The sequence below is a fragment of the Tinamus guttatus genome, unplaced genomic scaffold, assembly GCF_059628265.1.
Source record: "Tinamus guttatus ecotype Peru unplaced genomic scaffold, ASM5962826v1 Tinamus_guttatus_pri_ptg000039l, whole genome shotgun sequence".
Classification (NCBI taxonomy): Eukaryota; Metazoa; Chordata; class Aves; order Tinamiformes; family Tinamidae; genus Tinamus; species Tinamus guttatus.
In genome coordinates this window covers 721397-738680 of record NW_028288573.1, presented here as the reverse complement: position 1 = coordinate 738680, position 17284 = coordinate 721397, and the positions used below count along the sequence as shown (strand labels likewise).

The 17284-nt window shown below is 49.9% G+C and overlaps 1 protein-coding gene across 1 annotated transcript; it reads right to left on the bottom strand.

Moving 5' to 3' along the window:
• Positions 1-154: 154 nt before the first annotated feature.
• Positions 155-16185, bottom strand: PRDM4 (PR/SET domain 4). Its single transcript, XM_088535262.1, has 11 exons — positions 16134-16185; positions 15098-15231; positions 14272-14457; positions 10910-11704; positions 7920-8069; positions 6600-6718; positions 5756-5841; positions 4742-4869; positions 3922-4236; positions 2059-2227; positions 155-698 (listed from the first exon to the last, which is right to left on the bottom strand). The coding sequence occupies exons 1-11, from the start codon at positions 16142-16144 to the stop codon at positions 389-391; spliced, it is 2403 nt and encodes an 800-aa protein (XP_088391388.1). The 5' UTR covers positions 16145-16185; the 3' UTR covers positions 155-388.
• Positions 16186-17284: the final 1099 nt, after the last annotated feature.

Genomic DNA, 17284 nt, shown 5'->3' with positions numbered 1-17284 from the left:
TGGCTGTTCAGGACAGCTGGCTCACGGGTCACTCTGATCACTGAACTGTCTCTCTGGTTTGTGGCTCTTCCCTCAAAGGGCTGTGCAAGGTGCATCCCGGCCCTGGCTGGATAATCTGAGTGATTTGGAAAAACAAGTATGCACAGTGTATGTGGGAAAATCTCCTTGTATCAGATTTTCTTCTTAGCAACTGTTCATTGTCAACAGTAAGTGCATGATCCAGTCTCATTCGGCGTTTTGGCTACAGCGAGTTTTTTTAAGTGGTGGTAATAGGGAAACCAAAACAAAAGAAAAACTCCTCATTTGACATAAGATAGTGACTGGGGAAACACAGAAGAGATTTTTCCTTCCACTTTCATCATCCAAGAGCATTTCCCTCTCACTTTCTTCATTTGTGTCCTGAGAGGGCATCTCCTGTTGAATATACTCCATTGTTAACTCTACAGTCTTCAGTCCTCATAGAGTCTATTAATTCCTCCTCTGAATCCTCCTCCTCTTCCTCTTCTGGGGCCGACAGGCTGGACATGGGGCCTTTACATATTTTTAAGTGGCGAGTGAGGTGGTATTTGGTTAGATAAGCCTTGGAGCACTTCTCACAGACATAGTCCCTCTTTCCTTCGTGCGAATTGAGATGCTTCTTCAGGTGATTTGTCCTCAGGAACAGCTTGTCACACTTGGGGCACTTGATCTGCCGTTCTCTGCAAGACACAAAAAAGTGACAGTTCACTCCTGCAAAAAGGCAGCTGCCACTGGGTTTAGAAGTGGGGAAGTGGTGAGAACGCCAATAGAAGGGTGGTTCTGCTTTCTCAATTTTGGTTTTAGGAAGCTTGAAGAAATAGCCCACAGATAACAGTAATACTGCAGTCCTAGAGTGAGGAAAAAAAACTGTATAGCATTAACAAAAATAGCACATGTACAAAGACCCTATTTTCTCTTCCTGCAAGACCTTTGGCAAAAGCTGAGGTTTTTTGGCTTAGCTGCTAATTTGCAGCCGTTTTTCTTCCCGAATGATAAATAATGAAGAAAAACGTTCTTTCCCCTGCCCTCCCCTTAAGATTAAACTCCTCTTCATATATTGGCAAGGAAAGAACTACTTGCTCTGAGGGCAAGCTTAGTCCCTTCTCCTTCCCACCCTGCAGCAACAACAAAAAAAAACAAAACCAAAAAAAAAGCTGCCACCAAAGCCCAGTTTGCCAGTGTTAAGTACAGGCTTACCAGCAAGGGACACTCAAATTCTGCCTATGACTGTGCAAAATGCCTCCCCCAAGTGCTGCTGCTCCCAGCTCTGGCCATGACAACAAGGCGCAGAGGAGGCCGCGATCGCTCTGTCTGCCCCGGCGCTCTAGTGGAGGCAGCAGGGATCTAATTCCAAGGCTCCAAGAAGCAGCTGCTGAAAGCAAAACGAGGGCTTACACCGAGGCAGCCTTGGCAGGGGCACTAGTGCTGGGAGTAGCTCCAGCTGGCAGGGTGGGAGGAGGTTCTTGAAGCAGAGGGAAGGATCTGCCCTGGCAGAGAGCTGAGGGGCTGGGCGGGAGGCCGGGGAGGAGGGTCTGGTCAGCCCTGCCCGGCTCTGACAGCGCTGCCTCCACGCGAGGAGAAACGCAGCGCGAGCGAGAGCCGGGCAGCATGTACAGCTGGGAATGCAGGAGCTTCCTGGGCACAGAGCATTCACTAATGGGCCACTCGGGGATACTCCTGAGATATTTATGATTTTTTAATAGCTATGTGAGGCCTTGGAAACAGTTTTCAGAAAAAAAAATCAATCAAAATGAGGAGCTCTTCAGAATGCTGTTTTCACATCACAAGCTGCAGGCCTGGAATTTCTTTTGTCATTAAAACACTCCAAGCACTAGAATAGCCCAACAGTAACAAGGCATTTGTCCAGATGCACTTCATTTTAGGGGTTAAACCTCCTCTCCCTAGCCCAAGTGATTTGTAAACTGGAGCTTCTCTCTGAGGTTGTTAAGCTTCATCGTTTTCAGCAGTGGCCAGTCCAACAAGCCCCATCAGATCACTTGGCTCATGCAACGCGTCCTGTCAGCGGCTGTGCTCACTTACTGCGTATGGGTAAGCACGTGCTGCTTGAGGTCCTGCCTCCGCATGAAGAGCTTGTCGCAGTAATCGCACTTGAGGTTCTTCTCCCCCGTGTGGATGACCATGTGCGACTCCAAGTGAGCCTTCTGGGTGAAGGACTTGTCACAGAGGGTGCAGCGATAGTTCTTCTGACCTAGGGGTACAGACATGCACCTCAGCGAGAGCAAACGAGTCTTGCCGTGAGGAGAGGCAGCCTCTCCGTGAAACGGAGCTAGCGCCACGTACAATCCCTCGCTACTTAGTCTAAAGCCCATTTAACGCTGAAAAAAACAAATCTGACAGCATGAAATTGGCTGTTTAAACAAAAAAATACAGGCAGCCAGCCCCCGGTGCTACTGGTTCTGAGTCCTTTGTATGGTGCTCGGTGAGGACTCTGTTCCACTACCACCATCATTCCTCTTCCCCCGGTGCCTGGAGCTATTCAGCTCTCCCTGTGAGATAGGTTTTCTTACTCCTGTCTGTGCCACCAGTGCTTCCTTACTTGGGGTGTCACAAAACATCACCACTGTACTCTTAAGTTTTGTAAGTTTTCCAGCAGGAAGATTCATGCAAACATTTAACAAGACTAGGATTAATTCTTGAGTAAAAATAACTGTAGCCATCTAGTTACTGCAGTTTCGTTCCTCCTCCTCTCCACTCCTTTCCCATTGGGACTGCGTGTGACGCTTTACTGGAGCCCAGAGGGATTTGATGCACTGCACTGCCTTTGTCTAAATAAAGGACGGCGCTCAGAAGAGAGAAGTATGAAGCAAGCTCTCAGATCTGTATCCCATTTTCTACCACCCATGGTTCTTCTGCTGTTCCTTCGCAGATGCAGTTTAAACCCCCGTTTAAACTCCCCGACCTCAGCCTAACAGGCCGACCACCCCTTAAGGCCCTACTCACTCAGTGTTCTGAGGTCGTACAGTTCCACACCCGCACAATCAGTTTATTAAAACTCCTGGCTATTCAGCCTGCAGCTTCCTGTGCTTGACTCTTTTCAGTGGTGGCCACCGATAGAGCTAGATGTAATGGCCACAAACTGAAACACCAAAAGTTCCACAGGAATTTAAGGAAAAAATTCTTAACAGTGAGGGTGACAGAGCACTGGAACAGGCTGCCCAGAGAGGTTGTGGAGTCTCCTTCTCTGGAGATCTTCAAAACCCGCTTGGATGCCACCCTGTGCCACGTGTTCTAGGTGACCCTGCGTGTGCAGGGGGTTGGACTAGATGATCTCTAGAGGCCCCTTCCAACCTTAAGGATTTTATGATGCTAGGATTCCATGACTCCAGTGCACTCAAAGCCGCATTTCATTCACCCTCCAGCTCTGTGATTCCCTCACTCTCGCTAGCCCTTTTAACCTTACTGAAGAAATGAAGCACAATATCCCCATGGCCTGTTTCTGAACCATACTTCATCTTTTCTCCATCCTCTGTCTGTACTGAATACACACCTTTCCTACTCCCTCTCTTCTTCCACAGTTGAAAAATCTTTCACTATTTGATTTTCCTCTAAAATCAAAGTGATAGTGAATGAGGACGTTCACTATCATCTGTGACGATTCTTACTTTATCCCCCAAACCTCCAGAGCGATATCCAAATGCCACACAAGTTGACAGCATATTCAGACTTAAATATTAAAGCATGACAGAGCTGGGCAACAGACTTTGTCCGACATGTCAGCCTAGTCATAGACCAGAAATCACTCGAATAAGAGCAGGCTGGTTCAGGGAGGAGGTAAGAGCTGAGCTTTAGGGACATGAGTAACACCCTGCCAGCTGGCGAAGGGCTCAGCAAACAGGTCCAGCCCTGGTGTATTCACTAGCACGGGCCACACGTCTGTCTCACCTGTGTGTATCTTGAGGTGAGTCCGCAGGTTGCTGGGGTCACTGAAGGCTTTGCTGCAGAAGTCGCACTTGTGCGGCTTCATGCCCATGTGCCCCATGAAGTGCACGTGGAGCTTGGAAGGGGAGATGAAAGCTTGGGGGCACATGGAGCACTTCCACTTCCTCTCCTTGCCGGGCCCGGGCCCATGGCTGCTGCTGTGGCCCTGGCTGGGGAGGTGGTTGTGGATATGGCTACTCAGGTGGGCCTTGAAGTCCGCGTAGGAAATGCATTCCTTCCCACAGTGACACACGTGCACGTCCGGGTGTTCGGGGACACCTGGGAGCACAAAAACATCACTTAATGACGCGCTGCAAGGCCCGACAGAGCACGAGCCAAGGTAACACTTGGTCCCAGCAGCAAAGCCGGCTGAAGAGATTTTCACCCCATCCCTTCAGCACCTGTGCTTCCTTCCGAACGCTTCCACCCAGGTCATTCCAACGGCTGCGGGGGGCTGTGCTTTGGACTGGCTTCCAGCCAGCTCCACCAAACCCCGACTGGCACAACGGAAGGTGGGGAGGGTGGCAACATCTCCAACTAGCAAAATTCCCCGAGCACCAGAAAAGCCACCGCTTTTCTTCAAAAACTGAAATCGTTTACAGCAGAATTAGGCAGGAAACATTTCTTCTAAAAGTGGTGCTCCTGAAGCAACGAAATATAAAAAGGGACAAGGAAGTGACCCAGAACACGCAGCACTCCCACGTCACGGTACCCAGGGATGGCACTAAAAGGTAACGTGAGTTGGGTGCTCCTGCAGAGCCAGCAAAGGGCTGGGCTCCCTTACCAAGCTGCCGTGCGTAGTCCCGGCTGTAGTAGAAGAGCAGCTCGTGCTCAGGTGGGATGTCCCGCGAGGTGCAGAAGTAAATTTTTCCATCGTGAGGGTATGCTACCAGATTCTGCTCTTCCCGGTTCCTACAGCGGTAAGGACAGCAAAGAAAAACACTCTCCAAAAACATTCACTTTTTGACAGGAAAAAAAAAAGGAAATGTCTATTAGCAGGCAATGGGAGAACATGCCTGTCAATGCCTGTCAGCACTTTATGACAATTTACACTTCTGTTACTTCTTTATTATAAAAGATATGAAAACTGAACCATGAGGGCCAACCCAATCTAGTAAGCCCTAAAACATTCATGACACCGAAATATGTTGCAGAGAAAATAACATAGATTGGAGTGGAGGCAAAAGAGCTGATGACCTCTTAAGAGAATAAATAAAAAGACTTTTTTTTCATAATTCTCTTAAGAAATAAAGGAGAATAATATATATTTTCCATTTATTTATTATTTATGGGACAATACTGAAGTCAGCCTGCATCCTTTCTCACTCTAGAAATACTGAGAAGAACAGCTCTTGAGATCAGCAGAAGTTTGGAACTTCAAGCTAGAAGAACCCAGGGATGTGTCACTAACAGGTCAAACAAACAAACAAACAAAGCCAGTCAATACCATCTTCCCAGATATATCCGGAAGGAACAACACAGAAAGAAACTAACCGACATTCAGGAAGAAAATAGAAAGAACTTGTTATAAGGCTTTAAAGGGAGGAAAACGGAGCGTTTGGGGATGTTTTGCTACAGAATGAGTAATAATGTGTCCCCCTAAGGCTCTCTGCTGCGTGATCCCTTGCACTGCTCCCCTCTCCAGTCCAAGATGCCCACAAGGCTCCAAGGTGCCACCAAGGTGCCGAGCCTCTTCCCACGGGCAGTTTGCACAGCAGGTCCCGCGCTCCCCTGCGGCCTCCTACGAGCCCTGGGCCCAGCAGCCAAAGCGACGGGGCGCAGGACAGGGGGCTCCTACCTGGCTTTGTGTACGAACATCATCCAGTTGCAGTCGTTTTCATCGGTCGTAATGATGCAGAACTCCAGGACGCCGCTGTGATAGATCTAACGGGAAAAACAAACAAAAAAACGCACGCCAAACCACAGTGTTAGGGTAAAACGCAGGAACAGCAGCAGTCAGAAATAGCTTCTTTCTTGGAAAGAGGAAGCATTTACTTAAGACTGAGCAGTGAAGCCTCTGTACCCGCTGTGCTGTTCTTGCTCCTTATTTGCCCTTTCACGCAGGAATTCTGATCCCTGCACTACCCAGGGGGCTAGAAAAGCTGCTTAATGGCAACTTTGGCACTCCCCCCTTCTGGCTCCCGCCAGAAATGCATCTGGCTGCTTCTCTTACAAGCTACGCTTATGGATAACAGTATCTGGGCAAACAGTACATGCTTTATTTATACAGATCAATTTTATTTTCTCAACATGAACTGATGAGTAAACAAAAGCTTTAAAGCAGCTTCCACACAGAAAATGATTAATCACCTATGGGAACTTTCAACAAACAGTGATAGAAAGCAGATAAACAAATGCTGCCCTAGGACTTCATCTTTGCTGCAATTCCACAGAAATAGTGGAATCCACAAAGAGCCCTTTACAGGAGAAGGTGTTAAAGGTTGTACTTCAGGACTGATCATCAGTATATTAGATGACATATGCAGCTGCTATGCTGATACTAAACATTAAGCAATCAAACACGTTGTGAAATAGCCCCAACTTCAGGTGAGGATGGTAACGTTAAGGCTGCTGTGTCCCATGGTGGCTGTCACCAGGCACGGGCACGTTTGCAGGCTCTGGGAGCCAGGACATCCACTGACCTTCCAGATGTGACTGGCTGCTTTGTCCGTCCAGTCTGCCACCTCCAGAGAGTGGCTCTGCTGCCCAATGAGAGGCCCAAAACAAGTCCTGACAGGGATGGTTTCTCGCGTCCACACACCTATCAGGACAAGATAAACTGATCTGCAGAGACCAGGCATTCAAACAACGGATCATGCACAACAAAGAGACGGCAGGTTTAGGAGACAAAGCTCCACAGCTAATATCTAGGCATAAGATCATCAAAGCTTCTACGGCACACGGAGAACACACCTACTGCAGAAACAAGAACCACCACCACCACATGACACTATCGGGAGCCGCTTTGTTGTAATTACAAATACTTAGTTGGTTTGTCAAAAGCAAATAAGTTACTTTCCAGTAAGATATAGTAACTAAGATCCTAACCGCTTGTACCAATTAAAATTTTCATGGCACTTCCTGCAGAAGCAGAAAACACTAGTTTCAGTAACTACATTTTGCCTACCTAATCCCCAGGAATTTCCAGAATTGTTGCTGGACATTGTTAAGCAGCTTCTGCATTTCTCCCCAGAGGCAGCTGTATTTCTGTCATGGGCAGAGGGATTCCTGCGTGTATATTATTTATTATTAAACACTTACATATATATATAGGTCTACAAGAACACACTGAACAGCTTTCAGGAATACGCTGGAAACTAGTGCAGCTTGGCAAGGTGTAACCTACTCTTAACAAGCAGCACCACTAAGCAAGCCAATAACCACATTCTTCTCTAGCCTTCAGATCCTTAGAGCACTGCTCTGTACTCCTGGAGCTCCAGGTGTGAAACACAGTAACAAGGTCCACCTCCAGTGACAAGGTCACAGTCTAATGCCAAATGTGAACGAGGGAGGAAAGAAAAGAAGAGAGGCACTTGTGATCAGTTCTCCAGGAGAGCATCCAGAAGACCCCAGGCAGCAGACCAGGTGATGAACGAGCAGACAGAAATCTCAGGTATTTCTAGGCATTATCTTCCCCCAAACTGCAGTTGCCACAATGTTTTCATAAAAAGTGGTGCCTGGGCAGTCTAGCATGTGGTAAGAATAAAGGTCACACTGGGCTTGTTGTTGGGACTATCGAGTCTTTCAGTGCTCTGTGGCAGCACCCCCTGATCCTAAACAGTGGCCAGAGGACAAGAAGTTCTCGCATAACATAAGAAGTCATGGGGATTACAAAAGCGAGAGGAGACCACCTCTCCAGGGCAGTGTATCTTTCCCACATTACAATCCCTCAGGTTTGGGATTTGGGGAGGAGGCTGTATTTTAAACCGCTCCATAGGAGTGCACAGTAGTTGGCTTCTTACCCACTTCGGCTCCCACGATGGACGGCCGGAGCAGCAGCTGCTTGGGCAGGGACAGCCTCGCGCGGCTCTCTATGGGCGCGTCGGGGACGAAGGTGACAGGCCCGTGGTCGGGGCAGTCCGACGGATACGCCTTGTCACACAGCGTGCACCCTGCGCAGAGCGAGAGGGACACGGGCATCAACAAGGTGCAACCCAGGGCAAGGTGAACCGCTCGGTGCGCTCGCGCAGTGCACGTGGCTGCTCCCCTCCCGTCACATCGGGCATGAGAACCTCCCCCTCACCTCACTAATGGCAACTTAGTCTTCCACACCTACCCCTACAGAGGAACCCAGCCATGGGACAGGGTCCACTCTGCACCAAAATTACTGCACCACCCTGAGGAGTCTCCCTGAGGCTGGCGTTAACGCTGATGATGGACAGAGCTCCTTCCTTTCAGATCACAACTGAAATTTCTTTTATAGACAGATTAAAGAAAAAAACAGTCAGACCAAACTTAACTGGTCGAGTTTTCCAAATTTACCATGAGCACAAGTGCTTTCTTGCGTGCAGAACCTCAAGGATAATCAAATCATGCAGAGGGACAGGAAAGCTTCTTTCTAAAATTCTTCTAATTTGAACCCACATACCCACTTATTTCCAAATAAATTCAGACAATGCACAAATTTTCATGGCAGCAGAAACCTGGCTTCATTGCTGTTCTTGAAGGGCCAACAGCACTAAACTCCTGTAGTACCTTTATGAGATGGCACTGAAGGGAACAAAACCATAGCTCCAAGAACAGGCAGTAGCATCATTTTCCCAGCCCCTCATTCAGCTCAAGGACTGCCGATAAATAAACCACTGGAAGATATTTTTTACACAGCCCAATAATTTCAGGGAAAAGCACTGCATAACACACTTCTAGAAACCCTCCTGTCATTTCATTTTGCAATGAATGGAGCAACGAGCACCTCTTCATCAACAGCTCTCCTGATGAATCTTTCTTCTTCTGCAGAGGGTGCTCAGCTACTTAAGCAGAGTCTCCACCAAGAGTTCCCTTGTCTCTTTAGGCTCAACTTTGGTGCAACAGACGTACTGCAGAAGCAGTTTTCACTTGGCATAAGCAACAGCTTCATTAATTTTCCTTTTTTTGGAGGCAAGGAGTGCAGAAAGGGAGCTTTGGGGATAATCCCTTACTGTGCCAGACTCGTGGGAGCTGCCCCCTTACAGAGTGTACATAAAGCAAGTGTAAAACAGCAGATACGTAGGGGTACTGAGCAAACTACTTAGGCAGAGCTCGTATCATAATTGCTTTGTGTGTACAAATGACATGTAGAAGTAGAGCAACCACAACAACCAGACCTGAGCAATGAGAAATACTGTTTGTAACAGCTGTGCGTGTCACGGAGGTTCATGGACCAGCCCCAACGAGACAAAACGCAAGAGTGAGTTTTAGGCATGTGACGTTTCTAAAGGAGTTCACACCTCTACCTGCAAAGTTTGAGAGCTCTGTTTTTTAAGATGATGAATAAATCCCCTCATTCCAAGGCATGTGCAACATCCCGCTTCCTTTTTGCTTTCCTCCCTGCCAAGTAACACAAGGAATTGCAGTGTTTATTTCACTGATTTAGGTACCCATGACTGCAAGCAAAGACAACAAAAGTGCTACTTAATATTTCACAAAATCTTTCTGAAAAAAGGCCCCAAAGCCTGTCTTCCCAGTGAGCAAGGACCATTAGCAGGTTCGAAACAGCTCCTCCCTCCTTCATGTTGCTACTCAGCCAAAAATTCACTTCTTATTCAGCAGAAGTTTAAAAAACAACTGCAAGTTAAAATGTAATCCTTCCCAAGTGAGAGATCTGTTTTGCAAACCACGTGATAGTGCTAGGAGGGCAATAGCCATTTTACTACCTTCCAATGGGGAATGGAAGGTAGGAAACAGCTTTGGACTCGTTTAAATATAGGAACAGCAAACTGACACACAAAAACTCTCTGGAGTGAATAAGAGGGGGGATTTCATCACTGGCATGGTGGATATCCAAGTATTTTGACTGTTATTTACTTAACATGACCTTATGGTCAGCAACAGATGCTAGTGTGAAGGCACTAGCTGTGAAATTTTCCTATTAACAGTTATAATTTTATCATTGTTTTGAGCCCACCTGATTTTAAGTTATATTTCATCTCTCTCACACACACACATACAAAAAAAAAAAAAAAAAAAAGCTTTTGTTCAAGTGCCTGACTAGACTCGGAGACCTATGCACCAAATGCACTCTCACGTTTCAATTTAAAGGGATCTGCAGGCAAAGCTGCCACAGGAACCTGGCAGAGCCCGGCCCGTTGTGGCTGGCCTTGCGCTCCCGGCAGCAGGAAGGCGGCCAGGCCGCAAGGGGAAGCTCGAAGGCCCCTGTCCCAGGCAAGGAGAACTGCACAGCTCTCCAACGCTGCCCATAACGGCGTGGGATGGAAGGGAGGGAGTGCAAGGTCCCCTGCCCCTCTCCTCCTGCGAGACCCTCTGACCTCTGCGCTCAAGCCCTTTAATGAGAATAATGAGAAACATCTAGAACTTCCTTCCCTTCCTGCTCTTCTTTCCAGCAGGCCCCGCTGACAGCCCTATTTTCACAGTAACTAACTGTTCATGCCTTAATTTTACAAAGACCTCACACATTATACTCAACATGAGGAAGTGTACAGCTTGGGCATTTTTTAAGGGAGCAAGAAGAGCCTTTTAAAGAACAGCAGTCTCGTTGCAAAAGGCAGTATCAGGAATCTACCAAAGCTACAATGAATTACGCTTCCAACCTCCGGGTGGCACAGGAGATGGGTACAAAGAGGACAGTACTAAAATGGCCCGTTACTCCTGCTAGCCAGGCTAACCTGCAACGCCCAGCTTTTCTGGACTTCTTGAAATAAATGCACTAATTTCTTGCACCAGAGCTGTGTGAGACTGCCTGCAAGAGACTCCCGTTTCCTCTAGCCACCCCGAGAAGCAGCACATGCACACTTACATATGGTAAACAAGGTAGCCATGTTCTCCTTGTTTGAATTGGAGTCCTCCATTTGCAGAGAGGATGGCACGAAGGCAAGATTGTCTGCAGACACGTCCACGTGGCTCGGCCCCATGGCCACCTCCTGACTGATGGAAGACACGGCCACGGGCTCCAGGCTGAGGCCCACCTCGTGCAAGGCCACCGAGTCCAAGGAAGCCAGGTTGTGTGAGGTAGAGAGCGCCACGCTCACGGGGTTGCTGCTCATGGCCACGGTATGGATGGAGTCGTTGAGGCTGCTGTCGGCCATGCCGCTCACCCGCGCGGCCATGTGCTCGGCCTCCATCACCACGGGGAGCTCCAAAGTGCTGCCGTGAATGGGCAGGACGCCACCGTGGCCCACGGCGTCCGACGCCAAGTTGCCGCCCACCGCGTCAACGGCTAAAGGTTCGTGGCTCCGGGAGCCGCTGGGCATCTGCGAGTGGTCCCCGGCCACGTCGTCCATCGTGAGCTCCTCCGTCATCCCATCTGGGGAGATGGGGCTGGTTACCCTCGAAACGCTCTCCATGGTGATGGTCGTGTCCAGCGCTACGTCGTGGCTGTCGCCGGGATGGAGACTCTGAGCACCGTGCGCGCTCACCGCGCGCGAGTCCATGGGGACGATCCCGGCTTCCAGCCCCACGGAGCCACCGGGCTGGTAGGGATCGAGGGCCGCGGGATTGCTGGGGACTGACAACGCGGGGTTGCTGTCCACATTTATAGTGTTGGGGTGGATGTACTGAGGTGGAGGTCTGTCAGCCAGGTACGACAAGATACCTGAGAGAGCGAGAAGGGGAGACAGAATGAGGTGAGAGGACACCAGTCTTCAAACCTGGAACCGAAACAGGCAGGCCCTGCAGTGCACTGCACTAATACCAAGGCCCCTGGAGACACATTCTCTGCATGATGTTCAATTAAGAAGCATTAATTCTAAAACACGGCTCACAAACATATGCCCAGCAGACTCTCTAGTCAAGGTGTCGTTTGACAATGAAAAAGAGTTTCCATCCAATAAAGGAGGCCTCTACTTGTTTGGCATATTCTGAACAGCAAGTTTCTGGCAGCATTCAGTGTAGTTCTCCACAGAACATGCACTGAATCAGAAAGGGGTTCCTCACTTCTTAGTTTTAGCATTTCATTCTCCCAGAAGATGAAAGGTTGCTAGGAGAACTAATCATTTCATAACCCCTGGTTATTCTTTGCTAGGAGTATGGAAGGCAGAAACAGTTCTCCAAGGTACATCTTATTTGCTTGGGCATTTAGGTTTTAACAATGCTTACTTCCTTTCACTATGATAAATAGCACAATTACTCCTCTTAGAGCTCATCAGCTGCAATCCTGAAGGACCAAGCTAACATCTCTCCAAGGCATCTTGAGTAACTTGCTCTGTTTTCTTAAACGAGAGGGATAAAGTCAACCAAGGTCCTGACAGCCTGAGAACCAGTTTGAGAATTTAAATGGAAAGCCACAGCGTCTTTTCTGGTAGCTCTGGAAAGCTCTTCAATGTCAAACAACCTTGTAACCTAGGATATGAAGAAACACTGACCTATACTTACTTGTTAGGAACTTCTCTTGCCGGACAAAGCCAAAAGGTCTTTGGAGGAAACACATCAGCACATTCATGTAAATAGCACTTCCAGTGGATAAAGATTTTGCAGGTTCTGCAAGATCTGAATCGGCCGTTTTGTTTTGGGCCTTGAACCTCATCAGCCACTTGCTCTGAACAAGCTTTTCATTCAAATATGGCCATTATCACTAACACACACATATGAATAGTCTTCCTGCAATAGTTGAATAACTCCACAAAAAAGGCAGAGTCAAAAAATAGTAATAAAGTTTCATTTAATCAACACTATCATATATTTCTGTATGGAACACCACCACGTGGCTTAAACAAGGGAGAATCTTGAAGGCAGTAAGATGACTGACAAGCAGAAATGTCAGCTAATCATCCAGCAGGTTACAAGGAAAAAATATATTTCTGCATTTCTGCTCAGAATGTCAAATACCCTCAGCCCTCAGATGCACTGACTTCTCACCTTGCCCTTTTCCCATAGGCATTTAGTAAGAAAGGTTACTCCTAAACAGCCCCCAGTCCAGCCCGTAGTTGCAGGAAGCTGGATGGGATCTAATGCAGGCTGCTGTGTAGCTTTTCCTAATCCGGGCTGAAACAACAACACTCACTGTGTGACCTTGAAGTTTATCTACCCTCTTCCACCATGTCAATCACGGCTATAAAGCAAAACAAGGACAACACGTAAAGCTCAAATTTCTGCATCTTGCTGTACTTACATGTAAAATTTTTATATTCATGCTCTAAAATACACACTAGAGAGAAAATGAGATAGAAATCAGTATGTTAGACCTTTGGAAACCAGCCTTGAACAACAATGAAGAAAACTGTGTCATGGGCTAAAGCGGTGGGAAGGAGCCCAAACTCCTCACTGAAGGCTTGTTCTTTCTAGGCTTTGAACTGCTGCAGCTGAGCATTATGCCTGCATCAATGTGTTACTTCAGACCACAGGAAAAAAATAAGAAACAGCAGCAGTTTTCAGACTACAGAAAAATACTTGAGATCGAAACCAGGCATGCCTTGTTTTCTGTTGACCTTAAAAATAAAGCCATAGGAGAAGCTAGCAGAAGTTTACTTAAGCAGCAGTGATTCACAGAATCACTGAGGTTGGAAGGGACCTCTAGACAGCATCTAGTCCAACCCCCCTGCTCCAGCAGGGACACCTAGAGCACAGGGTGGCATCCAGGCAGGTTTGGAAGATCTCCAGAGAAGGAGACTCCACAACCTCTCTGGGCAGCCTGTTCCAGGGCTCTGTCACCCTCACAGGAAAGAAGTTCTTCCTCACATGGAGATGGAACTGCCTGTGTTTTAATTTGTACCCATTACCCCTTGTCCTATCACTGGCCACCACCGAGAAGCGGTTGGCCCCATCTCCTTTACATTCTCCCCTCAGGTATTTGTACATATTGATCAGATCCCCTCTCAATATTTTCTTCTGCAGGCTAAACAGTCCTAGCTTGCTTAGCCTTTCCTCGTAAGATAGATGTTCCAGTCCCTTAATCACTTTTGTCGCTCTACATTGGACCCTCTCTAGAAGTTCCACATCCCTCTTGTACTGGGGATTCTCTTCATGATTCTCTTCGTATTTTTTATATGCATATAGATGAAGAGACATAAAGAAAACAGTGGTGCATAAATGACACAGACTTCAAACAAAGTGAGTGAATTTACAGCTCCACTCATTTCCCTTTGCCTGCTTCAGCCCTGTCTCCACGTCACTCTTACCACAATCTCTCCCTATGCTCTAATCCAGCAGCACCAGAGCACTTACCAGGTAGAATGTGTCTAAAATAGCTGCTCTCCAGGTGAGGGTATGGTGGTGGAGGTAGGGTGTAGTTTCTCTCGGGTATACCACACATCACTCCTCGATCCCCAATACCCATCGGGAGCATCAGGGACAGCGCAGAGGGCAAGGAACTCAAGGAAGGGCCCAAGTTTGGAATTGCCACAGGCAAGCCTGCAAAAGAAGACGTCCTCAATGGAATTATTTGAGCTTACGAAGAAATAACCAAAGCGGCTTTCTAATTGCTTAGAAGTTCACTATGGAAGCACAGTTTGGTATTTTCAAAGCAAACTGACAAGTTCCAAAGACAGCTTGACGGTTATTACACCGAGGGGCATGCCCGAATGCGGCTAGATATAATTTTTCATTTACTACTTAGGGTCTGTTTCCACTTTGCAAATGTTTGTGGAACTCCTTGAAGGAGAACAAAAATGGAGCTAAGAAAAGAGTATTGCTTTAAAGGTAGAAAAAAAATAGAAAAAAAAAATATTCCCACCCAAGTGAAAACAGACAGACAGCTTTGCTGCTACAGTTCACATTTCGACAGAGTCTGCTACCACTCACCTACACCCCATTAGCACAAGACCAGATTTCCACTTAGGTGCGGGCCTGGCAAGCACACATCCCTTCGGCTTCGCCCCACGAGCGATGGCTTACGGTCCGTCCTGCCACAGCGCTACCCCCATCACCTGAGGCACGACGAGCCCTGCTGCGGCACACGCTGCAAACACGGCGTCACCACCGACCCTGAACTTCCCCGGCAGCGTCAAAGGGGGAGCAGGGGCTGCCGTTCCCCCCGGGGGGGTTTCCTCACCTGGTGCCGCGATGGCGCTGTGCGTGGGTGACGCTGCCAGGCCCAGGTGGCTCCCGGACACGGGCAGGGCGTTGCTCACTGAGGAGGAGGCCAGCTGCTCCATCCCTACGGGGCTCAGGCTCATTTCATTCATTCTGGGCCACAGGGAACAGAGAGGAAAGGGAAAAGTGTGAGAGGGAAACAGAGGCAACAACATTCCTGATTACTGTGATGGAGAAGGGCTGAGCGACCAAACATAAAATCAGGTATTACACATTAAAACTCTTAAAAACGCATTAAAACTTTAGCAAGCTAAGCATACGACGCATCGGTCATCACTCATGCTACAACTACAAAACGATCGATACACGTTGATCATGTTAGATACCAATACACAGGATTTAAAAGCCAGTTCCAAAACATAAATCGGACCGTAGCTGTCTCAGGTTGTCCAGAAAACAGAGCCTCACTCTAAGCTTATAGCTGAGCCACTGTGATTTAAGTATTGTCAATGCAGACCGGTTTGCAAGCCGAATGTCACCAATGTTTGGGCAACGGCATCTGATTTATACTTTATAACTTCTGAAACCCACACTCACGCTCAAAGTAAAATCACCTAAATCTGGCAGAGGACACGAAGCCTTTAATTCACCAGCGACCTGGACCAGGCCAGCAGTGACATGAGTCGCCTCTGCAAAATAACCATTTTGTGGAGTTTTACGAGGCCGCCCTGGCCCGGCCCGACTGCCGCCCGCTCCTGGAGCGCAGGAGAAGCCGGCCCCAAGGACCGGCACCTTCGCGGCTTCGGAGCCGTCACCCGCGGGCGCCCGAGGGCCGGCGCATCCCGCGCCTGCAGCGCCGGGGCCCGCGACCCGCGCGGCCCCAGCCGACCCCCGAGGCCCGCCCGGCACCGCGGCGGCCGCAGGACACGGCAGCGACGGCCCCGCCGAGGGGCCCTCCCGCCCCGCCGGCCTCCCCCGCCCGGGCCCGGCGGCCCCCGCAGCCCGCCCGACCCCGGCCCCGATCCCCGGGCCCCGGCCGCGGCCGCGACGCTCACCTGGGGTGCATGGGGCCCGGTGGCGGCGCGGGGCCTCTGGCGGCGGCGGAGCGGCCGCCGCCGCATGGGGCCCCTCAGCCCCGGCCCGCAGCCGCCGCCGCCGCCGCCCCTAGGGCAGGCGCCAGCCCCCGCCGCGCCCCGCGGGCCAGCGCCAGCCCCAGCGCGGCCGCAGCCCCGGCCCCAGCGCCAGCCCCAGCCGCCACCGCCGCCGCCGCCTCATGGGCGGGCCCGAGCGGCGCCGGGGAGGAGAGAGCAGGGAGGGAGGGAGGCGGCGATGGCGGGGGCGGAGGGGGCGCTTCCGCCGCCAGGAAGCGCCGCCGCCCCGGCCCGGCCCCCGGCGCCGCTGCGGCCTCCGCGGCGCTGGCCTGGAGGAGCCGCCGGGCCGGGCCGAGCCGGGCCGGGCCGGGCCCTGGCGCTGCCGCCGTGGGCCCGCGGCGGGCCCGGCTGCTCGGCGGACGCGTCCCGCGCCGCCTCGTGCTGCGGCGGTTGTTCGGTGTGTTCCGCGCCAAACTCCAGACCCTCCGCCTGTGTCCTCCAGAGCCCCCTGCATCTGCTGTGCTGAGCGGGGCACGTCTCGTGGGTCTCATGGCCCACTGAGCCCATGCTCTCTTCCAACCGTTCTGGAGAGCTGTGCTTCTTCACATTCGTGTGATTTATGGCCAAAACGTGCAGTCGTGGCCAAGACTAGGCTCTCCCGGTGTGTGAGAGCAGTTTTGCCGCTCGCGGTCACCTGTGACACATGTGTGTTAATCACACGCTGTTCAAAGCAATCCAGAAGTTCCTCGAGTGACGGGGTGAGCGGCTGTTTCCCAAAACACTGTCACAGGCTCCTGTAATTTGATCAAGCTTGACACTTAAATGATGCCTTGTTTAATGAGACATCCCTTGATAGGTGTCTGCACAGGAGGCAACCCGAGGTGCTTTCCTGCCTGATAGCTTTTGATCTAAAAAGCCTAAAAGGAAGATCCGGAAGGGTAATTCCAGTTCAGTACGGACTCATCCGCTCTTTTAGAGGTGGAAACAGTCTCTCCTCATTTGACTTCAACTGTTTAAAAGTCAGCGGCCTCACATGAGGCAGCTGTTCCAGCTCTCTGCAGCTGATGGAGAGAAATAGGTTCCCATGGAAAAGTGCCTTGTCCATCAAGCGGTAG

Bases quoted from the DNA above. Each gene is read 5' to 3' on its own strand.
- PRDM4 (XM_088535262.1), bottom strand. The intron at 14,458-15,097 runs GTGAGGAAACCC...CTTCTTTTGCAG, and splicing joins CAGCGCCATCGCGGCACCAG to GCTTGCCTGTGGCAATTCCA. The intron at 4,870-5,755 runs GTAGGAGCCCCC...TTACCGCTGTAG, and splicing joins ATGTTCGTACACAAAGCCAG to GAACCGGGAAGAGCAGAATC.